Below are 27,658 nucleotides of genomic sequence, written 5' to 3' on the forward strand. Positions count from 1 at the left end.
ATAGCGAGACCCCATCTCTACAACAATAAATTAAAAAAAGAAAAAAAGAAAAACTAGCTGGTGTGGTGGTGTGCACATGTAGTCCCAATGACTTGGGAGGCTGAGGTGGGAGAATCGCTTGAGCCTGGGAAGACTGATGTGGCAGTGAGCTATGATTGTGCCACAGCACCGCAGCCTGTGTGACAGAGAAAGGACCTGTCTCAAAAAAAAAAAAGAAGAAGAAATCAAGACATTCTCAGGTAAAAACAGAGAGAATTTTCTATTTGTAGACCTGCCCTATAATAAACACATACACATACATACACACACACACACACACACACACACACACACACACACTGAGGGAATTAAAATGGCATACTAAATACATTTAACACAAAAGAAGGCAGTAATCGAGAAACAGATGAACAAAGGTGGCATAAGACCTATATAAAGCACATAGCAAAATGGCAGGTGTAAAACCTACCAATTACCTTTACTGGCAATTACAGTAAACATAAATTAATTAAACACTCCAACTAAAAGACAGAGTTGGGAAAAATTAATTTAAAAATATGATCCAACTATATCTACAAGGTATACACTTTAGATTTAAAAGCACAAATACATTGAAAGTAAAAGAATGGAAAAATATATACCATGAAAATATTACCCAAACGAGAACTGGTATGGCTATATTAACAGACAATATAGACATTAAGACAAAAATTTTTGTTAGAGACAAAGAAGTATATTTTTATAATGATAAAGGGGTCAATTATGTCTGGAAGTCGTAATTATAAACATATATGCAACCTAAAAACACAGCCTCAAAATATATAATGCAAAAACTGACAGAATGGAAAGTAACAGTAGACAATTCAACAATAGTTGAAGACTTGATATACCACTAACAGTCAGAACAACTAGACAGAAGATCAGCAAAGAAATAAAAAACTTTAGCAATATTATAAACTATCTAGCTCTAACAGATGTCTATAGAACACTCCATCTAACAACAAAATACACACGTTTTCCTCAAATGCACATAGAAGGAAAAATATGCGCATTCCCTTCTCTAGGATAGATCATATGTTAGGCCATAAAGAAAGTCCCAATAAATTTAAAAGAAGTAAAATCAGAGGGGTGAGGATGGCCAGCTAGAAACAGCTGCAGTTGGAGGGTCCCACAGAAAAGAACCAAAACGGTGAGTGAACCCTGCAGTGGCAACCACGGTATCTAGGTTCTCTCACTGGGAATGACTAGGTGGTTGGCATGACCCATGGAGAGTGAGGAAAAGCAGGGTGGTGTGATGGCTCACCTGGGAGCCACATGGCGAAAGGGGGCCCCCCACCCCCAGCTGAGGGAGGCAGTGAGGGATTGTGCTACCCAGACTGGGAAACCATGCTTTTTCCACAGATTTGTGCAACCCATAGATCAGGAGATCCATCACTATGGCTGCCTGCTGCCTAAGATGATTAGCTCGCTGAGGGAGGGGCAGCAGCCATTACTGTAGCTCCAGTTTAGTTTTTCCCCTGCTGGTGCTGGGGAAACTGGACGGTTTGGATCCAAACTGCCACACTGGCTGTGGCAGACTGTGGCCAGACTGCCACTTTAGGTCGGACCCTGACCCATTCTTCTTCACTGGGTGGGGCCTCCCTGCAGGAATTTCAGCAACTCCAGCCAGGGGTTTAGGGACAGAACTTTGATCTCCCTGGGACTGAGGGGTGGCTATGGTCTCCGTGGATCGGCAGACTTAGTCTTTCCCCCTGCTAGCTCTGAGGAATCCAGGCAGCCCAGACAAGTGGGATTCCCCCCAGCACAGCACACCCCCTCTGCCAAGGGGCAGCCAAAGTGCTTCATTAAGTGGGTCCCAGATCCCGTGCCCCCTGACTGGGTCAGACCCTCCAATAGGGGTTGCCAGACATCTTATATAGGAGCATTCCCACTGGCATCAGGTCAGTGCCTCTCAGGGACAGAGATCTCAGAGGAAGAAGGAGGCAGCTATCTTTGCTGTTCTGCAGCCTCCTCAGGTGACACCTCGGGGTGTGGGAGGGACCCAGGTGAATAGGGTCTGGAGTGAACCCCTCAGCAAACCAGAGCAGCCCTACAAAAAGGGGCCTAATTGTTGAAAGAAAAACAAACAGAAAGCAACAACAACAGCATCAACAAAAAAGTCCCCACCAAAACCCCATCCAAAGGTCAGCAGCCTCAAAGATTGAAGCTAGACAAACTCATGAAGATGAGAAAGAATCAGTGAAAAAGCACTGAAAACTCAAAGAGGCAGAGAGTCTCTTCTCCTCCCAATGATTGCAATACCTCTCCAGCAAGGACAAAGAACTGGGCAGAGGCTGAGATGAATGAATTGACAGAAGTAGGCTTCAGAAGGTGCGTAATAACAAACTTCGCTGAGCTAAAGGAGCATGTTCTAACTCAATGCAAAGAAGCTAAGAACCATGATAAAACATTACAGGAGCTGTTAACCAGAAGAGCCAGTTTAGAGAGGAACATAAATTACCTCACGGAGCTGAAAATACAACATGAGGACTTTACAGTGTAAACACAAGTATCAATAACCGAACAGACCAAGCAGAGAAAAGAATTTCAGAGCTTGAAGACTATCTTGCTGAAATAAGGCAGACAAGATTAGAGGAAAAAAAATGAAAAGGAACAAACAAAAGCTATGAGAATATGTAAAAAGACTGAACCTACGACTGATGGGGGTACCTGAAAGAGACAAGGAGAAAAGAACCAAGTTGAAAAACATACTTCAGGATATCACCCAGGAGAACTTCCCCAACCTAACAAGACAGGCCAACATTCAAATTCAGGAAATCCAGAGAACCCCAGTAGGATACTCCACAAGAAGATCAACCCTAAAACACATAATCATCAGATTCTCCAAGGTTGAAATGCAGGAAAAAATGTTAAGGGCAGCCAGAGAGAAAGGCCAGGTCACCTACAAAGGGAAGCCCATCAGACTAACAGCAGACCTTTCAGCAGAAACCCTATAAGCCAGAAGAGATTGGGGGCCAATATTCAACATTCTTAAAGAAAAGAATTTCCAGCCCAGAGTTTCGTATCTGGCCAAACTAAGCTTCATAAGTGAAAGAGAAATAAAATCCTTTTCAGACAACCAAATGAGGAGGGAATTTGTCACCACCAGGCCTGCCTTGCAAAAACTCCTGAAGGAAGCACTAAATATGGAAAGGAAAACCATTGCTAGTCACTGCAAAAAAAAAAGTACAAAGGCCAATGACACTATGAAGCAACTACATCAACAAGTCTGCAAAATGATCAGCTAGCATCATGATAACAGAATCAAATTCATACATAACAATATTAACCATAAATGTAAATAGGCTAAATGCCCCAATTAAAAGATACAGAATGGCAAACTGTATAAATAGTCAAGACCCACTGGTGTGCTGTATTCGAGAGACCCATCTCATGTGCAAAGACACACGTAGGCTCAAAATAAAGGGATGGAGGAAAATTTACCGAGCAAATGGAAAGCAGAAAAAAGCAGGGGGTTGCAATCCTAGTTTCTGACAAAACAGACTTTAAACCAACAAAGATAAAAAAAAGATAAAGGGCATTACACAATGGTAAAGGGATCAATGCAACAAGAAGGGCTATCCTAAATATATATGCATCCAATACAGAAGCACCCAGATTGATAAAACAAGTTGTTAAAGACCTATAAAGAGACTTAGACTCCCACACACAATAATAGTGGGAGACTTTAACACTCCACTGTCAATATTAGACAGATCACTGAGACAGAAAGTTAATAAGGATATTCAGGATTTGAACTCAGCTCTGGATCAAGTGGACCTGATAGGTATCTACAGAACTCTCCACCCAAAAACAACAGAATATACATGCTTCTTGGCACCACATGGCACTTACTCTAAAATCGATCACATAATTAGAAGTAAAACACTCCTCAGTGAATGCAAAAGAAATGAAATAATAACAAACAGGATCTCAGAACACAGTGCTATTAATTAGAATTCAAGATTAAGAAACTCACTCAAAACCACACAACTACATTGAAATTGAACAACCTGCTCCTGAGTGACTCCTGGGTAAATAATAAAAGTAAGGCAGAAATCAAGAAGTTATTTAAAACCAAAATCAAGAAGTTATTTGAAATCAATGGGAACAATGAGATAATGTACCAGAATCTCTGGGATGCAGCTAAAAAAGTGTTAAGAGGGAAATGTATAGCACTAAATGCCCACATCAAAAAGCTAGAAAGATCTCAAATAAATCTTTCTAATATCACAACTAAAAGAACTAGAGAACCAAGAGCAAACAAACCCAAAAGCTAGCAGAAGACAGGAAATATCCAAGATGAGAGCAGAACTAAAGGAGACAGAGACATGAAAAAGCCTTCAAAAAAAAATCAATGAATCCAGGAGCTGGTTTTTCGAAAAAATTAATAACATAAATGGACTGCTAGCTAGATTAATAAAGAGGAAAAGAGAGAAGAATCAAATAGACACAATAAAAATGATAAAGGGGATATCACCACTGATCCTGCAGAAATACAAACAACCATCAGAAAATACTATTAACACCTTTAGGCATGTAAATTAGAAAATCTAGAAGAAATGGATAAATTCCTGGACACGTACAGCCTCCCAAGACTAAACCAGGAAGAAGTTGAATCCCTGAACAGATCAATAACAAGTTCTGAAACTGAGGAAGTAATAAACAGCCTGCTAACCAAAAAAGCCCAGGACCAGATGGATTCATAGCTGAATTCTACCAGAGGTACAAAGAGGAGCTGGTATCATTTCTTCTGAAATTATTCCAAGCAATTGAAAAGGATGGACTTCTCCCTAACTCATTTTATGAGGCCAGCATCATCCTGATACTAAAACCTGGTAGAGATACAATAAGAAAAAGAAAACTTCAGGCCAATATCCCTGATGAACATTGGTGCAAAAGTCCTCAATAAAATACCAGCAAACCAAATCCACCAGCACATCAAATAGCTTATCTACCATTGATCATGTTGGCTTCATCCCCGGGATGCAAGGCTGCTTCAACATACACAAATCAATAAAGGTAATTCAGCACATAAACAGAGCAAAAGATAAAAACAATATGATTATCTCAATAGATGCAGAAAAGACCTTTGATAAAATTCAACATCCTTTCATGATAAAAGCTCTCAATAAACTTGGTATTGATGGAACACATTGCAAAATAATAAGTGGCATTTATGACAAACCCACAGCCAATATCATACTGAATGGGCAAAAGCTGGAAGCATTCCCCTTGAAAACCGGCACAAGACAAGGATGCCCTCTCTCACCACTCCTATTCAACATAGTACTGGAAGTTCTGGCCAGGGCAATCAGGCAAGAGAAACAAATAAAGGGTATTCAAACAGGAAGGGAAGAAGTCAAACTGTCTCTGTTTGCAGATGACATGATTCCATATCTAGAAAACCCCACTGTCTCAGTCTAAAAGCTCATTAAGCTGATAAACAACTTCAGCAAAGTCTCAGGATACAAAATCAATGTGCAAAAATCACAAGCATTCATATATACCTAAGGAGAGAGCCAAATCATGAATGAACTCCCATTCACAACTGCTACAAAGAGAATAAAATACCTAGGAATACAGCTAACAAGGGAAGTGAAGGACTTCTTCAAGAAGAACTACAAACCACTGCTCAAGGAAATCAGAGACGACACAAACAAATGGAAAAACATTCCATGCTCATGGATAGGAAGAATCAATATTGTGAAAATGGCCATACTGCCCAAAGTAATTTATAGATTCAATGCTATTCCCATTAAACTACCATTGACATTCTTCACAGAATTAGAAAAAACTACTTAAAAAGTCATATGGAACCAAAAAAGAGCCCGTATAGCCAAGACAATCCTAAGCAAAATGAACAAAACTGTAGGCATCACACTACTGACTTCAAACTATACTACAAGGCTACAGTAACCAAAACAACATGGTAGTGGTACCAAAACAGACACATAGACCAATGGAACAGAATAGAGATCTCAGAAATAAGACTGCATATCTACAACCATCTGATCTTCAACAAACTTGACAAAAGCAACAGGGAAAGGATTCCCTATTTAATAAATGGTGCTGGGTAAACTGGCTAGCCATATGCAGAAAATTGAAGCTGGACACCTTCCTTACACTTTATATAAAAATTAACTGAAGATGGATCAAAGACTTAAATGTCAAACCCAAAACTATAAAAACCCTAGAAGAAAATCTAGGCAATACCATTCAGGACATAGGCACCAGCAAAGATAATAAAAACATCCAAAGCAATTTCATCAAAAGCAAAAATTGACAAATGGGATCTAATTAAACTAAAGAGCTTCTGCACAGCAAAATAAACTAATATCAGAGTAAACAGACAATCTATAGAATGGGAGAAAATTTCTGCAATCTATCCATCTGACAAAGGTCTAATATCCAGAATCTACAAATAACTTAAACAAACTTACAAGAAAAAAAAAAACCCATTAAAAAGCGGGCAAAAGAGATGAACAGACACTTCTCAGAAGAAGACACTTATGTGGCCCATAAACATATGAAAAAAAAGTTGAACATCACTGATCATTAGAGAAATGCAAATGAAAACCACAATGATACAGCATCTCATGCCAGTCAGAACGACAATTATTAAAAAAGTCAAGAAACAACAGATGCTGGTGAGGCTGTGGAGAAACAGGAATACTTTTACACTGTTGGTGGGAATGTAAATTAGTTCAACCATTGTGGAAGACACTGTGGCGATTCCTCAAAGACCTAGAAGCGGAAATACCATTTGGCCCAGCAATCCTATTACTGGGTACATACCCAAAGGATTATAAATCATTCTATTACAAAGATACACGCACTTGTATGTTCATTGCAGCACTGTTCACAATAGCAAAGACATGGAATCAACATAAATGCCCATCAACAATACATTGGATAAAGAAAATGGGTTACATATACACCATGGAATACTATACAGCCATAAAAAGGAATGAAATCATGTCCTTTGCAGGGACATGGATGGAGCTGGAAGCCATTATCCTCAGCAAACTAACACAGGAACAGAAAACCAAATACTGTATGCTCTCACTTATAAGTGGCAGCTGAACAATGACATCACATGGACACAGGGAGGAAAACAACATAGACTGGGGCTTGTTGGGGAGTGAGGTGGGGGGAGGGAGAGCATTAGGAAAAACAGCTAATGCATGCTGGGCTTAATACCTAGGTAATGAGTTGATAGGTGCAGGAAACCACCATGGCACACATTTACCTATGTAACAAACATGCACATCCTGCACATATACCCTAGAACTTAAAATCAAAATTTAAATTTAAAAAATTGGTTCTTTGAAAAGATCAACAAGATGGACAAACTTTTAGCTGCATTGACCAAGAAAGAAAAAGAGAACTCAAATTAGTCAAATTAGGAACAAAAGAAGTGACATCATTACCAATGTTATAAAATCAGAAAGGATTACATGGTTCTAGTATGAACAAATGCATGCCAACAAATTATATAACCTAGATGAAATTGACAAATTCTTAGGAAGTTACAGCTACCAAAGTTCATTCATGAAGAAATAGAAAATCTGAGTATACCTATTCACAAGTGAAAGATCCAATAATTAAAAAGGTTTTCACAAGAAAATTCTAGGACAAGATGGTTTCACTACTAAAATCTATGAAATGTTTAAAGAATTAATACCAATATTTGTCTTCTTCATTATATCTACTCTCTTTTTTTGTTTTTGAGATGGGGTCTCACTCTGTTGCCCAGGCTGGAGTGCAGTGGCACAATCACAGTTCACTGTAGTATCGGCTCCTGAACTCAAGGGATCCTCCTGCCTCAGTCTCTTAAGTAAAGAAAATCTCAACAAATTCAGCTGGGACTAAACTGGGACTACAGGCATGCACCACTACACTCAACTAAAAAAAAAATTATTATTATTATTATTATTTGTAAAGACAGGGTCTTGCTCTATTGCCCAGGCTTGTCTCCAACTCCTGACTTAATGCCTCCTGACTTGACCTCCCAAAGTGCTAGGATTACAGATATGAGCTACCATGCCTGGCCTGTTATATCTACTCTCAGTGTGAAGTGCTATCTTGTAGATTTAATTTACATTTCCTTAATGAGTAATAATGTGGAGTATCTTTTCTTGTGCATATTGGCTATGTGTCTGTCTTCTCTGGGGAAATGTCTATTCAAATCCTTTGCCCATTTTTAAGTTGAGTTTTCTATCTTTGAGTAGTAGGTGTCTTTTTGAATATATTCTAGACCACAAGGTGTTTACTAGATGTATGATTTGAAAATATTTTCTCCCATTCTGGGGTTATCTTGATGGTAGCCTTTGAAGCACAAAATTTTTTAACTTTGATGAAGTCTAACTTACCTGTTTTTTTCTTTTGTTGTTTGCACTTTGGTGTTATATCTATGAAACCACTGCTTAACGCAACAAGATATACTACTATGTTTTCTTCCGAGAGTTTCATAGTTTTAGCTTTTACATTTAGGTCTGAAATCCATTCCTGAGTAGCTGGGATTACAGGTGCCCGCCACCATGCCTGGCTAATTTTTAAATTTTTGGTAAAGACGTGTTTCCCCATGTTGGCCAGGGTGGTCTCAAACTCCTGACCTCAGGTGATCTGCCTGCCTCGGACTCCCAAAGTGCTGGGATTACAGGTGTGAGTCACTGCACCTGGCCCTACATGTGGATATTAAGTTGTCCCAGAACCATTTGTTGAAAAGACACTTCTTTCCTTACTGAATTATCTTGGCACTATTATAAAAAATCAATTTACTTTGGGAGGCCGAGGCGGGCAGATCACGAGGTCAGGAGATTGAGACCATCCTGGCTAACACAGTGAAACCCCATCTCTACTAAAAATTCAAAAAAATAGCCAGGCATGGTGGCGGGCATCTGTAGTCCCAGCTACTCGGGAGGCTGAGGCAGGAGAATGGGGTGAACCCAGGAGGCGAAGCTTGCAGTGAGCCAAGATCGTGCCACTGCACTCCAGCCTGGGTGACAGAGCAAGACTCCGTCTCAAAAAAAAAAAAACAAAAAAAAAACAAACTAATTTAAATAAGAGTTTATTTTTGGACTCTTCAGTTTTGTTGATCTATGTATCTATCTTTATGTCAGTACAAATCTTGATTACTGTTACTTTGTAGTAAGTTTTGAAAATGGGAACTGTGAATCTTTCAATTTTGTTTTTTCCAGGTTGTTTTGGCTGAGTCCCCAATATTTTGACATGAATTGAAGGCTCAGACTGTCAATCTCTGCAAAAATACAGCTGGAAGTTCTTTTTTATTCATTCTGATGATATTGTAACTGGGATTTTTTCTTAATTTCATTTTTTGAATCATTTATTGCTGGTGTATAGAACTATAGATTTTTGGATATTGATCTTACGTCCTGAAATCTTGAACTTGTTTGTAACTTTTGATAATTTTCTTGTGGATGCCTTAGAATTTTCTGTATATAAAATCAAGTTAGCTTGAGCAACATAGTGAGACTCCATCTCTTAAAAAAAAATTTAAAAAGTTAGTCAGGCATAGTTGTGAGTGCCTGTAGTTCCAGCTACTTGGGAGGCTGAGGCAGAAGGATCACTTGAGCCCAGGAGTTTGAAGCTGCAGTGAGCTATGATCATGCCACTGTACTCCAGCCGGGATGACAGAATGAGACCTCACCTCCTAAAAAAAAAGAATCAGGTCATCTGTGAATAGAGATAGTTTCACTTCTTCCTTTCTAATCTGAAGAGTTACCCCCACCCCTCAATGCCTTATTGCCCCAGCTAGACTCTCCAGTATAATAAATGAAAATGGCTAGAGCACACATCTTGCCCTTGTTCCTGATCTTAGGGGAAAGAAATTAATCTTTTGTTACGAAGTATGATGTTAGGTGTGTGTTTTTCATAGATGCCCTTTATAAGGTTGAAGAAGTTTGCTTCTATTTTTAGTTTGTTCAGTGATTTTATTACAAAACAAATATCAAAATTGTTGGCGGATTTTTTTTAATGCTTTTTCTACATTTGCTATGGTTTGGATATGTCCCCTCAAAACCTCATGTTGAAATCTCATCCCCGATGTTGGAGGTAGAACATAATGGGAGGTGTTTGGGCCATAGGGGTGGATCCATGAAGAATAGATAAATGCCTTTCCTTGGGGAAAAGTGAGCTCTCACTCTATTAGTTCCCATGACAGCTGGTTGTTAAAGACAGCCTGGCACCTTCCCCCTCTTTCTTGCTTTCTCTCACCATGATGTCTCTGCACACACTGGCTCTCCTTCACCTTCTGCCATGAGTGGAAGCAGCCTGAGGCCTTTGCCAGAGACCCAATCTTAAACTTTTTCAGATATTAGAATTGTAAGCCAAATAAACCCTTTTTCTTTATAAAATAATCAGCCTCAGGTATTCCTTTATAGAAACACAAAATGGACTAAGACAACATTCACTGAGATGATCATGTGGTTTTGTCCTTTATACCATTTAAGGGTGTATTACACTGATTTTCTTTTTAAAAATTTTTATTTTAATTGACAACAATTATATATAATTATTAAACACAATCTGATGTGTCAATACATGTATACATTGTGGAATGAACAAATCGGGCTAATTAGCATATCCATCACCTCAGTATTTATCACTTTTTTTGTGGTGAGAACACTGAAAATACTGTCTTAGCTATTTTGAAATATATACTCCATTATTAACTAGTCACCATGCTGTGTAACAGAACACCTGAACTGAAACTTTGCACCGACCAACGTCTCCCCTTTCTGTCTACTGCCCCCATCCCCAGCCTCTAGTAACCATCATTCTACTATCTACTTTTCGAGTTCAATTTTTTTTTTTTTCTTTGAGATAGAGTCTCTCTCTGTCATCCAGGCTGGACTGCAGTGGCGCGATCTCGGCTCACTGCAAGCTCTGCCTCCCAGGTTCACGCCATCTTCCTGCCTCAGCCTCCCGAGTAGCTGGGACTACAGGCACCTGCCACCACGCCTGGCTAATTTTTTGTATTTTTAGTAGAGGCTGGGTTTCACCATGTTAGCCAGGGTGGTCTCTATCTCTTGACCTCGTGATCCGCCTGCCTTGGCCTCCCAAAGTGCTGGGATTACAGGCGTGAGCTACCGCGCCCAGCCTCGAGTTCAATTTTTTTAGATTCTACACATAAGTGAGATCATATGATATTTGTCTGTGCCTGGCTTACTTCACTTAACATAATGTCCTCCAGGTTCATCCATGTTGCTGGAAATGACAAATTCTCCTAATTCTTTTAAGGCTGAATAGTATTGCCTGTGTATATATACCACATGTTAAAAATCTATTCATCTGCTGATAGACACTTAGGTTTTTTCCATGTCTCTGCTATTGTGAATAACAGTGCAATGAACATGGGAGTGTACATATCTCTTTGACATACTGATTTTAATTCCTTTGGGTATATACCCAGAAGTGGAATTGTTGGATTATACGGTAATTCTATTTTTAGTTTGAGAAAACTTCATACTGTTTTCCAAAATGGCTGTATTTACAATTCACTAATAGTGTACAAGAGCTCCCTTTTCTCCATATCCTCACCAAGTTATCTTTCATCTTTTTGATTATAGCTTATCTAACAAATGTGACATGATATCTCACTGTGGTTTTATTTTGTGTTTACTGATGACTAGAAATGTTGAGCATTTTTTCGTATATCTGATGTCTTCTTTTAAGAAATGTCTACTCAAGTCCTTTGCCCATTTTAAAAATAGGGTTATTTGTAGTCTTGTTATTGAGTAGCTTGAGGTTCCTTGTATATTTTGGATATTAGTCCCTTATCTGACATGTAATTTGCAAATATTTTCTCCCAATCTGTAGGTGTTCTCTTCATTCTATTGTTTTCTTCACTGCGAAGAAGCTTTTTAGTTTGGTGCAATCTCATTTTCTATTTTTATTTTCATTGCTAGTGCTTTAGGGATCATATCCAAGAAATCCCTGCCTACATCAACGTCACAGGTTTTCCCCTATGTTTTCTTCTAGTAGCTTTATCATTTCAGGTCTTCAATCCATTTTCAGTTGATTCTTTTATAGGGGGGTGAGATAAAGGTCTACTTTCATTCTTCTATATGTGGTTTATCCAATTTTCCTAACAACACTTATTAATAAGACTCTCCTTTTTTCATTGTGTGTTCTTGGCATCTTTGTCAAAAATCAATTAATGGTAGATGTGTGGGTTTATTTCTGGGCTCACTATCCTATTCTATTGATCAATGTGTCTGTTTTTATGCCAATACCATGGTGTTTTGATCACTATAGTTTTGTAATATGCTTTGAAATATGGTAGGGTGATGCCTCCAGCTTTGTTCTTTTTGGTCAACGTTGCTTTGGCTATTTGGGGTCTTTTTTGATTCCATACACATTTTAGGATTGTTTTTTTTTTCTATTTCTGTGAGGAATGACATTGGAATTTTGATGGAGATTGCATCAAATCTGTAGATTGCTTTAGGGAGTATAAACATGTTAACAATATTAATCCTTCCAATCTATAAACATGAGATATCTCTCCATTTATTTGCGTAATCTTTAATTTCCTTAATCAATATTTTATAGTTTTCAGCATACACGTAGATCTTTAATTTCCTTGGTTAAATGTACCCCTGAAACCTGGCCAACATGGTAAAACCCCATCTCTATCAAAAAATACAAAAAAATTAGCTGGGTGTGGTGGCATGCACCTGTAAACCCAGCTACTCAGGAGGCTGAGGTGGGAGAATCTCTAGAACCTGGGAGGTGGAGGTTGCACTAAGCCAAGATTGTGCCACTGCACTCCAGTCTGGGAGACAGAGGGAGGCCCTGTCTCAAGAAAAAAAAAATTTTAACTCCTAAGTATTTTGTTTTTTAAAAATACTACTGTAAATGGGATGGTTTTTGTAACTTATTTTTGTAGAGAGGAGGTCTCACTATGTTGCCCAGGCTGGTCTCAAACTCCTGGGCTCAAGTGATCCTCCCATCTCAGCCTCCCAAAATGCTGGGATTACAAGTGTGAGCTACCACACCTGGCTTGTTTTCATAATTTCTTTTTTAGACAGTTTGTTGTTATTGTATAGAAACACAACTAATTAGGTGTTGTCTCCTGCAACTTTACTGAATCTGTTTTTCAGTTCTAACAGGTTTTTTTGTAGAGTATTTGAAATTTTCTATATATATGACCATATCATTGGCAAACAGAGACAATTCTACTCCATCATTTCCTATTTGGATGCCTTTTATTTCTTTCTCTTGCCTAACTGCTCTGGCTAGGACAGAAGTATTTATTACAGAAGTATTTAGTATTGTGTTGAACCGAAGTAGTCAGAGTGGGCATCCTTGTCTTGTTCCTGATCTTAAAAAAAAAATGCTTTCAGTTTTTCACTGTTGAGTGTGAAGTTAATGATGGGCTTATCATATATATTTATTGTGTGAAGAACATTCTTTCTATATGTAATTTGTTGGGAATTTTAAAATCAAGAAATGAAGAATTTTTTATATGCTTTGCCTGCATTTATTGAGATGATCATTTTTTCTCCTTCATTCTGTTAATATGGTGAATCACATTTATTGATTTGAATATGATGAACCAACCTTGTATTCCAGTGATAAATCCCACTTGAACACAGTGAATAATCCTTTTAATGTACTGTTGAATATAGTTTGCTAGTTTTTTGTTGAGGACTTTTGCATCTATATTAATCCATGTTACTGACCTATATGGCTTCCTTTTCTTGTAGTGTCTTTGTCTGGCTTTAGTATCAGGGTAATGCTAGCCCCATGAAATGAGTTTGGAAATATCCCCTCCTCTTCAATTTTTAAGAAAAGTTTGGGAAGGATTATTATTAGTTTGTCTGTAAATGTTTGGCAGAATTCAACTGTGAAGCCATCTAGTCCTGGGCTTTTCTTTGACGGGAGACTCTTAATTACTGATTCAAGCTCTTTTACTAGTTATTAGTCTGTTCAGATTTCCAATCTCTTCATGATTAAGTCTTAGTAGATATATGTTTCTAGGAATTTATCATTTTCTCCTAGGTTGTCCAATCTGTTGGCATATAATTATTTGTAGCAGTCTCTTACGATCCTTTATATTTCTGTTGGCAGTTGTAACGTCTTCTCTTTCATTTCTGACTTGACTCTTCTCTCTTCTTCTAGTCTAGCTAAAAGTGTCAATTTTGTTTTGCTTTTCAGAAAATAAAGTTGTTTAGTTGATTTTTCTTTTCTTTTTCTTTTTTTAGTGTCCATTTCATTTACTTCTACTCTGATCTTTCTTATTTCTTTCCTTCTGTTAACTTTAGGGTTAGTTTTTTCTTATTTTACTAGTTCCTTGAGATGTGACATTGGGTTGTTTATTTGAGATCTTGCTTCTTATTTGATGTAGGCATTTATTGCTATAAACTTCCCTCCCAGAGCTGCTTTTGCTGCATTCTGTAAGATTTGATATATTTCCATTTTTATCTCTAGATATTTATTATTTTTGTTATTTTTATTTTTATTTCTGAGATAGAGTTTCACTCTTGTTGCCCAGGCTGGAGTGCAGTGTCATGATCTTGGCTCACTGCAACCTCCACCTCCTGGGTTCAAGCAATTCTCTGCCTCAGCCTCCCAAGTACCTGGGATTACAGGTGCCTGCCACCACGCCTAGCTAATTTTTGTATTTTTAGTAGAGACAGGGTTTCACATCTTGGCCAGGCTGGTCTTGAACTCCTGACCTTGTGATCCACCTACCTTGGCCTCCCACAGTGCTGGGATTACAGGCATTTTTTTTTCCTTTGATAATTTTTTATATATTTAATATATATATATATGTATATATAAATATATATATATGTATTTAAATTTTATGCAGGTTTGTTACATATGTATACATGTGCCATGTTGGTGTGCTGCACCCATTAACTCGTCATTTACATTAGGTATATCTCCTAATGCTATCCCTCCCCTCTCCCCCCACCCCACAACAGGCCCCAGTGTGTGATGTTCCCCTTCCTGTGTCCAAGTGTTCTCATTGTTCAATTCCCACCTATGAGTGAGAACATGTGGTGTTTGGATTTTTGTCCTTGTGACAGTTTGCTGAGAATGATGGTTTCCAGCTTCATCCATGTCCCTACAAAGGACATGAACTCATCATTTTTTATGGCAGCATAGTATTCCATGGTGTATATGTGCCACATTTTCTTAATCCAGTCTATCATTGTTGGACATTTGGGTTGGTTCCAAGTCTTTGCTATTGTGAGTAGTGCCACAATAAACATACACATGCATGTACCTTTATAGCAGCATGATTTATAATCCTTTGGGTATATACCCAGTAATGGGATGGCTGGGTCAAATGGTATTTCTAGTTCTAGATCCCTGAGGAATTGCCACACTGTCTTCCACAATGGTTGAGCTAGTTTACAGTCCCACCAACAGTGTAAAAGTGTTCCTATTTCTCCACATCCTCTCCAGCACCTGTTGTTTCCTGACTTTTTAATGATCGCCATTCTAACTTGTGTGAGATGATATCTCATTGTGGTTTTGATTTGCATTTCGCTGATGGCCAGTGACGATGAGCATTTTTTCGTGTGTCTGTTGGCTGCATAAATATCTTCTTTTGAGAAGTGTCTGTTCATATCCTTCACCCACTTTTTGATGGGGTTGTTTTGTTCTTGTAAATTTGTTTGAGTTCTTTGTAGATTCTGGATATTAGCCCTTTGTCAGATGAGTAGATTGCAAAAATGTTCTCCCATTCTGTAGGTTGCCTGTTCACTCTGATGGTAGTTTCTTTTTTCATCCCTTCACTTTCAGTGTATGAGTGTCCTTTAAGGTGAAGTGAGGCTACTATAGGCAGCATATAGTTGGGTCTTTAAAAAAAAAATCCATTCAGGAACTCTACATCTTTTGATTGGAGAATTTAATCTATTTACATTCAAAGTAATTACCGATGGGCAAGGACTTATTTACTAGTGCTGTTTTAATTGTTTTCTGGTTGTTTGTGGATCCTTTGTTCTTTTCTTCCTGTATTGCTTTCTTCCTTTGTGGCTGGATGGCTGTCTAGTGGTATGCTTTGATTCTTTTATCTTTTGTATATTAATTACAGGCTTTTGCTTAGTAGTAACTCAAGTGGCTTACATAAAACATCTTATACGAATAGCATTTTAGGCTGATAACAACTTTGATTGCATAAAGAAACTCTGTAATTCCCCTCCTCCTACCCTCCACCTTCAAATAGGCCATAGTGTCTGTGGTTCCCTTCTTTGTGTCCATGTATAGCTCCCACTTATGAGAACATGCAGCATTTGGTTTTCTGTTCCTGCATTAGTTTGCTTAGGATAATGGCCTCTAGCTCCATCCATGTTGCTGCAAAAAACATAATCTCATTCTTTTTTATGGCTGTGTAGAATTATATGGTATATACATTCTTTTTTTAAATAACCTAGAGCTGTTTCTCTATTTTGTCACTCTTGTCCTAAGTCATTTATACTCAAGTCTCTCATCTCTCTTCCCCCAGGCTACTCCCTTTCCTCTGTCTCTTTACTTCCTCCACCCATTTACTTTAAATACACACACATGTGCGCACACACACACACACACACACACACACACACACCTCTCCTGGGCTAGGCTGTTTCAGCTTAGGAAATAAAAAATACTATCCGTTGGCTTATGAGTAGCCTTTATCTGCAGTTAGAGAGGCATACTGCTATCAAGGAAGTCAGCCTTTCATGCTTTCAGTTTCTTTCTTCTGGACCATTTCCTCTGCTCCTTTTCTTTCAAACTCATTTTCAGGAAAACTAGGCCATTAGTCATTTACTCCCTCATTCTAAGTGAGTTTTTGTCACTTGTTACTCTGAGTAAAAGGTATTTAAAAGCCTTTATGTTAACTTTTTTCTTTCTTTTATTTTAGGTTCAGGGGTACATGTGCAGGTGTGTTATATAGGTAAATTAAGCATCATAGAGGTTTGGTGTCCAGATTATTATATTGCCCCAGCAATAAGCATAGTACCTGATAGGTAGTTTTTTGATCCTCACCCTCCTCCCACCCTCCACTCTTAGATAGGCCCTGATGTCTGTTGTTCTCTTAATTTTTTTTTTTTTTTTTGAGACGGAGTCTCACTTTGTCACCTAGGCTGGAGGGCAGTGCTATGATCTTGGCTCACTGCAACCTCTGCCTCCTAGGTTCAAGTGATTCTCCTGCCTCAGCCTCCTGAGTACTTGGGATTACAGGCATGTGCCGCCATGCCTGACTCATTTTTGTATTTTTAGTAGAGACGGGGTTTCACCATGTTGACTAGGCTGGTCTCGAACTCCTGACCACAAATGATCCCCCTGCATCAGGCTCCCAAAGTGCTGGGATTACAGGCATGAGCCACTGAGCCTGCCTGTTGTTCTCTTCTTATGTCCATGGGTACTCAATGTTTAGCTTCCACTTACAAGTGAGAACATGTGGCATTTGATTTTCTGTGTTAGTTCACTTAGGACAATGGCCTCCAGCTCCATCCACGTTGCTGCAAAGGACATGATCTCATTCTTTTAAAATGGCTGTGTAGTATTCCAACGTGTATATGTACCACACTTTCTTTATCTAGTCTACCACTGATGGGCATTTAGGTTGATTCCATGTCTTTGCTATTGTGAATAGTTCTGTGATGAACACATACATGTGCATGTGTCTTTATGGTAGAATTATTTATTTTCCTTTGGTTATATATCCAGTAATGGGATTGCTGGGTTGAATGGTAGTTCTTTTTTAAATTGAGAAATCACAAAACTGCTTTCCATAATGGCTGGACTAATTTACATTCCCACCAGCAGTGTATAAGTGTTCCCTCTTCTCTGCAACCTCACCAGCATTTGTTATTTTTTGACTTTTAATTTTTTAATTTTAATTTTTACTATTTTGAGACAGGGTCTTGTCCTGTCACCCAGGTGGGAGAAATGTGGTACAATCAGCTCGCTGCAGCCTTGATTTCCTGGGCCCAAGTGATCTTCTTACCTCAGCCTCCCAGAGAGCTTGGACCACAGGCACATGTCATCATGTCTGGGTAATTTTAATTTTTTTTTGTCAAGATGGGGTCTTGCTATGTTGCCCAGGCTGGTCTTGAATTCCTGGGCTCAAGTGATCTTGCTGCCTCAGCTTCCCATTATTTTTTTGACTTTTTAATAACAGCTATTCTGAGTGGTCTCAGATAGTATCTTGCTGTGGTTTTCATTTGTATTTCTCCAGTGATTAGTGATGTTTTTCATGTGCTTGTTTGCTGTATGTCCTCTTTTGAAAAGTGTCTGTTCATGTCTTTTGCCCACTTTTTAACAGAGTTGTTTTTTTGCTTGTGAATTTAAGTTCCTTACAGATTCTAGTTATCAGACCTTTGTCAGATGCATAGTTTGCAAATATTTTCTCCCATTCTGTGGCTTGCCTGGTTATTCTGTTGAGAGTTTTTCTGTGCAGAAGCTCTTTAATTAGATCACATTCATCAATTTTTGCTTTTGTTGCAAATTGCTTTTGGTATCTTTGTCATGAAATCTTTGTCAGGGCCTATGTCCAAGTAGTTCTTTTTTAAGTTATTTGAAAATCTTCCAGAGTTTTTATAATTTTAGGTTTCACATTTAAGTCTTTAATTCATCTTGAGTTAATTTTTTTATATGGTGTGACGAAGGGGTCCAGTTTCAATCTGCATATGGCTAACCAGTTATCCCAGCACCATTTGTTGAATAGGAAGTCTTTTCCCCATTGCTTCTTTTTGTCAACTTTGTTGTAAATAAGATTGTTGTAGGTATGCAGCTTTATTTCTGGGCTCTGTATTCGGTTCCTTTGGTCTATGTGTCTGTTTTTTGTATCCGTACCATGCTGTTTTGGTTACTGTAGCCTTGTAGTGTAGTTTGAAGTCAGGTAATGTCATGCCTCCAGCTTTGTTCCTTTTGCTTAGGACTGCTTTGGCTATTCAGGCTTTTTTTATTCCATATCAATTAAAAAAAGTTTTTTTTTTTTAAATTCTGTGAGAAATGTCATTGGTAACTTAATAGGAATAGCAATGAATGTGTAAATTGCTTTGAGTTGTATGGTCATTTTAACAATATTGATTCTTCATTCCTCCTAGCCATGAAGATGGAATGTTTTTCCATTTGTTTGTGTAATCTCTGATTTATTTTAGCAGTTTTGTAATTCTCCTTGTAGAGATCTTTTACCTCTCTGGTTAGTTTTATTCCTAGATACTTTATTCTTTTTGTGGCTATTGTGAATGGAATTACATTCTTGATTTGGCTCAGCTTGAATGTTGTTGGTGTATAAAAATGCTACTGATTTTTTACATCGATTTTTGTATCCTGAAACTTTGCTGAAGTTGTTTATCAGATCTAGGAACTTTTGGGCAGAAGTTATGGGGTTTCCTAGGTAAAGAATTATAACATCTGTAAACAGAGATAGTTTGACTTCCTCTCTTCCTATTTGGATGTGTTTTCTTTCTCTTGCCTGATTGCTTTGGCTAGAACTTTCAAACTAAACTCTTTTTTTATTTGAGATGGAGTCTTGCACTGCTGCCTGGGCTGGAGTGCAATGGCATGATCTTGGCTCACTGCAACCTCTGCCTCCTGGGTTCAAGCGATTCTCCTGCCTCAGCCTCCCAAGTAGCTGGGATTACAGGCGCCCGCCACCACACCCAGCTAATTTTTTTTATTTTTAGTAGAAACGGGGTTTCGCTATGTTGGCTAGATTGGTCTCAAACTCCCGACCTCATGATCTGCCCGCCTTGGCCTCCCAAAGCGCTGGGATTACAGGTGTGAGGCACCGCACCCGGCCTTACCCTCTTTTTAAAATTTCTTTTTGTTCCTCAGATTATATAATTTTCAGTGACCTGTTTTTGATTTCACTAATCCTTTCTTCTGCTTGATCTAGTCTGCTGCTGAATCCTTTTATTGAAATTTTCAGTTTAGAGTATTCTTCAGCTCTATGATTTGTTTGGTACTTATGTATACTTTCTGTTTCTTTGTTGAAATTCTCAGTTTATTCTTTCATTGCTCTCCTGACCTCAGTGAGCATCTTTATGAACATTATTTTGAATTCCCTGTTGGATGTTCACATATCTACACTGCACTTGGGCTGGTTTCTGGAGATTTATCTTATTCTTTTGTTTGAAATATACTCCTGTTTATTTTCCTTGATGCTCTGTGGTTCATTTCTGCATATGAGATAAGACAATTATTTCTCCCAATCTTGTCAGACTGGCCTTGTGTAGAAGGATCTCACCAATCCATGGATCCAGAGATTCTAAGGTGCCTCTCACATCTTTGTGTTTGTGCAGACTGCTGTCTCTGTTTTGGGTGGCCTCCTGGAGCTTAGGATGTGCCATGTCCTCTCCATACTCTGAAACTGGTAACTTAGGAGCCAGACTCTTGTTGTGTAGCTACAAATATTAAAGTGTTGGATGCATGCTCCAGTTCATTGCATCTTCATGGTAAAGCTGAACATGGGCATTTATATCCCACTGTTGCTGCACTAAGCTGGGGAAGAGGATCTGTTGCAAACGTTGTATGTCTACCTCTTGGCTTTCTGTGATCTAGGGCCACTCAGGAATACAAAGCCCCATTTTCCCAGGGTTAGGTTATTAAGGAGATAGTCTCTTGGGTGGGAGCTATAGAAGTTGTGGCACTTAATGTGTGGCCAATGCCTTCCAGGAAGAATAGGTACACTTGGACTTATCACTGTGGTAAGCCAAAGGAAAGGCTCATGAAGTACTGAGCTCTGGCTCACGCTGCTAAATGGTTATTGTTTGTTTGCTCCATTAGCTCCCTGAAACAAGTTCAAAATAAGCCAAGCCATAAAGCAGCCACTGGAATTATGTGCCATGAGACCCTTCTAAAGAGAAAAATCGGAGCTGCATGTTCCTGCCCCTTTTCTGCACTACTCCAAAGGGGTATTAGCTCTTGGAAGTGTTTGTGTGCTCATTTAAAACCATCTCTTCGTTCTGTGATCTAGGGAGATTAATAAATGCCTAGTTCTTTCTGCTCCTAGAACTAAGAGGTTTAGGATGGAGTCCTTCGGGAGGTAACTGTAAAAGTTGGGGTACTTGGGCCAGGCGCGGTGGCTCACGCTTGTAATCCCAGCACTTTGGGAGGCCGAGGCGGGCAGATCACGAGGTCAGGAGATCGAGACCACGGTGAAACCTTGTCTCTACTAAAAATACAAAAAAAAAATTAGCCGAGCGTGGTGGCGGGTGCCTGTAGTCCCAGCTACTCAGAGAGGCTGAGGCAGGAGAATGGCATGAACCCGGGAGGCGGAGCTTACAGTGAGCAGAGATTGCGCCACTGCACTCCAGCCTGGGCGACAGAGTGAGACTCCGTCTCAACAACAACAAAAAAAAAAGTTGGGGTACTTGATGCATGGCATAAACCCCTTCCAGGGAGAAACAGGGAGGTGAGTTTTTAAAGCCACTTTTCTGCACTGATCCTGGCAGATGAAGACCCTGGAAGTATTTATGTGCTCATATAAAACCGCATTTTTTTTCCTGAGGTCTAGACAGACTCATATATATGTAGCTTCCCTTGCTCCCAATGCTAGGAGGTTTAGGATGCAGTCCTTCGGGTAGAAGCTGTAAAAGTTGGAGTACTCAATATGTGGACAATTCTTTCCAGGAGGGATTAATAGGCCTGCAATTGTTCCTGGGATGAGCTAGGGGAGAAGGCCTGCGAAGTACCAATCTGCTTCTCAGGCTGCTGGTGGGCCAATACTTGCCTGTCCCTTTAACTCATGAATGTAAGTGAGTTAGAAGCCAGACCACCAAGCAGTCATACATTCCTTCCAGGGAGAAACAGAGGAACTATGTTTTTAAGCCCCTTCTCTGCACTGTTTCAGGAGGATAAAGCCCCAGAAGTGCTTGCATGCCCATACAAAACCACGACCTTTTCATGTAGTCTACGGACACACGCATGCCAGTCCCCTTTATTCCCAGAACAGGGAGGTTTAGGATGCAGTCCCTCGGGTAGAAGCTATAAAAGCTGGGATGCTCAATGTGTGGACAAACTCCTTCCAGGAGAGGAGTTTGTCTGAAATTATCACTAGGGTGAGCTGGGGGAGGAGGCTCAGGAAGTGCCAATCTGCTGCTCAGGCTAGCAGCAAGCTACTACTTGTCTGCTCCTTTAACTCCCCAGTCTAAGTCAGTAAGAAGCCAGACTGCCACATGTCCACTGAAAGAGTTTGTCTGTTCCTGAGAGACACATGGAGCTGCATTTTTGGAGCCCTTTCTCTGCACTGCTTCTAGAGGATAAAGCCCTGGAAGTCCTTGTGTGTCCATATAAAATTGCTTTTTCCCTGTGATCTAGAGATACTTACATGTGTCAAACTTCCTCCCCTCCGGAGCCAAACCACGGCAAATCTTAGAATTAGGGTGGTATATTTGAGGTCCAAACCCTCTTCTCCACAGTGAGCAGGTAAATGTTAAGGATTCCTTTCCTGATTTTATGGTGCAGTGTCGGGGTGGGGTTTATGCCTGAGTGTGCCCCTCAGCTTTTCCTACCCATTCAATGTGGATGTTTCCTCAGTTTCCTGGTGGGTAAGAGTCTTTCAATGGATCTCCTTCTCTCAGAGGGAAGTGATTCATGAATAGATGTTTATTTGGTGTCTGTGGGTAGAGGGAAAGTCAGGAGCTTCCTATTTTTCTGTGTGGCTCACGTCATTCCTTGACAATTTTCACATGTTAAGCCAACCTTGCATTTCTGGGATAAATCCTACTTGATCATGTTATATAATTCTTTTACTATGTTGGTGGATTCAGTTTGCTGGTATTTTGCTGGACATTTTTGTGTTTATATTCATAAGGGGTATTGGTTTGTAGTTTGCTTTTCTTGTGATGTCTTTGTCCAGGTTTCTTATCACAATATTTATTACTGACCTCATAAAATGAGTAGGTAAATGTTCTGTCCTCTTCTACTTTTTGGGATAGTTTGCAAAGGATTGATATTAATTCTTATTTAAAAATTTGTTAGAATTCACCAATTAAGGCATCTGGTCCTGGGCTTTTCTTTGTGGGAAGTTTTTCTTTCCCTTTTTTTTTTTTTTTTTTGAGACAGAGTTTCGCTCTTGTTGCCCAGGCTGGAGTGCAATGGTGCAATCTTGGCTCACTGCAACCTCCACCTCCCAGGTTCAGGCGGTTCTCCTGCCTCAGCCTTCTGAGTAGCTGGGATTATAGGCGTGCACCACCACACCAGTATAATTTTGTATTTTTAGTAGAGACAGGGTTTCTCTATGTTGGTCAGGTCAGGCTGGTCTCAAACTCCCGACATCAGGTGATCTGCCTCTGCCTGCCTCGGCCTCCCAAAGTGTCGGGATTACAGGTGAGAGCCACTGCACCTGGTTGGAAGTCTTAAATTACTAACTTGATGTCACTATTTGTGATGAGTTTTTTTAAGATGGATATAATCAGAAGCATTAAATTGTACACTTTAAAAGTATGAATTTTATGGTATAATTATAGCTTAATTAGGTCATAGCCTATTCCTCTCCCTTATTTGGAAGTGTTTTTGCCTCTCTCAGCATTTCACAAGTTACTTCCTCTCTTCCTTTGTTCTCCTCTGCCTTTGCCTCTTTTGGGAAGTTCTAAGTTGCTAGCCAATTGGGTCGGGTATAGAATGTGAGGTCCCATTCCAGCCAATGGAAACCAGACACAGCAGTAGGGTGGATGCGTCAGGTTATAAATGACCCTGTCTCCTTTGTTGTGTATGCTCTTGTGGCTGGACTGCTAGCGAGTGCACCCTTTCTGCAGAAGGTAAACTAGCCTTGCTGAGGAATCCTTTGTCTCAGTGTAGATCTTTTGCGACATTGAACTCCTGTGCCCAACACAGGAGAAGTGGAAGACTCCTCTCTGGGGAATGAACAAGTCCAAGTCCTCCAGACACAGGAATTAGGGAATGCTCTGACCAAAAGGGCAGCTCTCTTTGGCCATCTACAGGGAAGCCTGCTAGAGAAAGCCCTGCCTATACCTAGAGTTTGTAATCAGCACTAAAGGACTTCACTTTTAGATACACACTATCATCCAGCAGTCTCTACAGGAAAGTCTGCAGGAGGAGAGTCTCCAACACAAAAGATAGTGACTGAAATAAATAAAAGCAGTGGGGGAGCAAATCTCTAGGAAAAAAAATTGACCTGACATCTCATAGATTTGACCATAAGGCAAGCTGGAAGAAGAGATATATTAGAAAGATGATAGCAAGAGTGGGAAATCCTCACCAGATTTGATGACCAAAACAAAACAAAGCATAAGCAAATAAAAAAAGACGCAATTAATTTTTATAAAAACAATAAGTTCGACAACAAGCTTGTCTAACCCACGGCCCATGGGCCATATGCAGCCCAGGATGGCTTTGAATGCAGCCCAACACAGATTTGTAAACTTCCTTAAAATATTATGATATATATATATTTTAGCTTATCAGCTATCGTTAGTGTTAGTGTATTTAATGTGTGGCCCAAGATAATTCTTCTTCCAATGTGGCCTAGGGAAGCCAAAAGACCGGACATCACTGTTCTACAAGAAAAGAAATACAATCCCAGGACAGTCTTGGCTCACCACAGTACTTATTTAGCTGTAATAAAGAAAAGATAAACAATATAATCAATGCAAACAAAAATATATGAAAACTACATTGGGAGAATGGGAGGAAGGATGTGTGTGTGAGAGAGAAATGATTCTGGAGAATCATTTTCATTTTCCATAGAAAGAGGAAAATAGATAATAACAATAGCTAAAAATAGTAGTAGAAGCTTCCTGAAGAATAGCAAAAGAATTGAAAGTGGCTGCCTTTGTGGAGTAGGAACCGGACATGAGTCAGGCTGAGCCAGGAAACCATTGTATTTTTTAAAAAAATTATTTCTGGGCTCAATTGATCCTCTCACTTTAGCCTCAAGAGTAGCTAGGACTACAGGTGTTTTATATTATGAACTTTGGTAGTACGCTTTGGCTTTTTAAAGTATGTATAGCAATCTGTGATAAAAATAAGCCCCTCAGTGCTCCAGACCCAGAGTTTGGCAGCAAATGAGCAGTGCACACCCTTGCTCTCTAAAGGTACCTTCCACAAATATATTTAAATGAAAAAAATTGACACCATTATTATTATTAAAGGTATTAAAACAGCAAATCCTAATTTGCAGGTACAAAATAATAAGGGTAACTGCCAAGTTACTAAGAAAGGAAGGAGTCCTGGTTTTCCGACAACCAGGGTGGGACAGAATAGCCTCTAATAGAGGCACATCATCACAGGGCCACTAATAGTCAAGGAAAACTTGGCAGTGTTACCAGGGTCCAGCTGTGTGAGGACACTGCTGGCTTTCAGCTTCTGGAGGCCAACACTCAGCTGTAAAGTAGGGCTGGTGAATCCCACACCCATGGCAATGCTAGTCACTTGCACTCATCCCCCTGACAGGCAAAAAGCCCCCGGGGAGTGCTGGCTGCACACTTCCTCTCCCAGAGGAAAGGTGTTCTACTGCCTACCTTGAGTTCATCTTTGCTCTGGAAGTTGTCCAGGAGGTGCTGGAAATGGGTGTCACACATCTGGCGGAGCAGTGAGAGAAGGCAGGACACATACTCGCCCTAGGGACAACCAACCAAAAAAAAAACACTTAGCATGGCCAATTGCAAGGGCTGTGTTCCCCCAATCGACAGAGGGCAAGGAGAGAAGGGAGGGTCTGAGATGGCCCCAATGATCATGGAAGAAAGATGACAAATCTAGCCCTCTAAAGCTTTCTTTTCTGCTAAGGAAAGCCCGGAGGGATTGGCGGCGGGGGAATAAGCCCTCTGCAGCATGGGGCTATTGAAAAACCTCAAACTATAATAAAGTAGTACTGCAAAGTGAGACAAATATTCTCCCTTTTTTTCCTAGGAAAGTTTTGGCTAAATAGTCCTTTGCTGCGAAGGCACTGTACTGAAGTCTATAGAGGATACTTGGAACAGGGGAGAGCTTAACCTCCTCTGGATAGAATTTGGACTCTGCCGATCCTGCTGGGCTAGAGCAGCCCTTCTACAAGGACTTCTTTGGAACCTCCTAGAATTTGCACAGGGTTACTGGACTGGGCAAACAAAACACAGTGGATCAATATGCCTGTATGAAAGGCAGAGGAGTTAAAACTGACCTTTTTGAGGGGACAAGCTATGGGCTTTAAGACAAGCAGAAATTAAAGGAGAAATATCAATGTTCAAAATGTCTTCAAGTCCCAACTGGGATACACGGAATAAAATCCTGCCTTAAGGACTTCAAAAACCATCTTACAGCAACTTTTGGCATGGGGCAGGCAAGCATGGCCTCCTCTTAGTTGCCTCCTTAAAAGGGAGGGAGAACACTTACTTCACTTGGGCAATTTTCAAAAGTTTATAAACTCATGAGGAAGTGACAACAGGTTTTAGTCTCTCAAACCCTTTCTAGGTCTCTGAAATTACTATTATTGTTGTTTTCTGAGATGGAGTTTCGCTCTTGTTGCCCAGTCTGGAGTGCAATGGCATGATCTTGGCTCACTGCAACCTCCACCTCCTAGGTATAAGCGATTCTTCTGCCTCAGCCTCCTGAGTAGCTGGGATTACAGGCGCCCACCACCATGCCCGGCTAATTTTTTTTTTTTTTTGTATTTTTAGTAGAGACAGGGTTTCGCCATGCTGGCCAGGCTAGTCTCAAACTCCTGACCTCAGATGATCCATCTGCCTCGGCCTCCCAAAGTGTTGGGATTATAGGCATAAGCCACCGCGCCTGGCCTGAAATTATTAAAAATACATGTGTGCAAAATATATATGTTCATGAACCTCATTTTTATCTGAAAAATGGGCATAATAAGCTATAGGTAATTTGTCATGAGGGTCAGATGGGTTAATGTACATAAAGCATTTAAGAATAAAGTCCATTATGTAGAAAGGTACTGAATAAATTACAGTTATTATCATCCTCATTATAATCTACATAAAATGAATCACTTCCTTAGTACTGCTAAATGAGCTAATATTGGACAAGTGCTTAAAGCAGGGTCTGGCCCACAGCAAGCACTGTGTAAGTGTTGGTTAGAAGGCTGGGTTACCAGGAAATGCCAGGGTACATATATATATATATGTTTTTTACTTACAGTGAGAGTGCCTTCAACAGAGGCTCCTAAAGGAGCAGACACTCTTTCCCCCAGTGCTCCAGAACACATACCTGCTCCCTGAGTGCTCCCTGCTCTCCCTAGCACGCTGTAGCTTGGCTTGCTCCAGAGGGTTTTCTTCAGAGAGATCACTGTAATCTCCCATCTGCCAATGGAAAGATTCCACGAAAACTGTTTATCATGTCCCCACCTCAGGGCTGAGAAGTAAGTCTACTCTGGAGTTGGGGTGCATGAGGGGCCCAAGGCATTGTCTCTCTGCCCCTCCTGAGAAGACTTCCCAGTTTGTTTCTCTTCTAATTAGATCACAGAAAAATCATTATTCACTAATACCAGTGAAATTTACTTCATCACATTTTTCCAAATGCTAAAAATTTAGATACAAACATAATGGACAAAAGCAACTAATTTGTAGATAGAAGCCAATTCTGAGAAAATTATTCTGTCCTGTATATCATTTAGGAGAACCTGTATGAGGGGGTTCCTAGAAGAAATAGTCTGTTTTTCACCTTCAACCTCTTACTACATCTTGCATACATC

General features: G+C 39.8%; 1 protein-coding gene across 4 annotated transcripts in view; it reads right to left on the reverse strand.

Moving 5' to 3' along the window:
* Window positions 1–27,658, reverse strand: part of DOCK3 (dedicator of cytokinesis 3) — a 649,329-nt gene that overhangs the window by 77,963 nt on the left and 543,708 nt on the right. For all 4 annotated transcript variants that reach the window (XM_032161429.2, XM_032161424.2, XM_058442283.1 and 1 more), the window contains exon 27: window positions 25,491–25,589. In XM_032161429.2, the coding sequence (XP_032017320.1) occupies window positions 25,491–25,589 (99 nt within the window). The remainder of the gene's footprint in view (window positions 1–25,490; window positions 25,590–27,658) is intronic.

The sequence above is a fragment of the Hylobates moloch genome, unplaced genomic scaffold (assembly GCF_009828535.3).
Source record: "Hylobates moloch isolate HMO894 unplaced genomic scaffold, HMol_V3 SCAFFOLD_8, whole genome shotgun sequence".
Taxonomy (NCBI): domain Eukaryota; kingdom Metazoa; phylum Chordata; class Mammalia; order Primates; family Hylobatidae; genus Hylobates; species Hylobates moloch.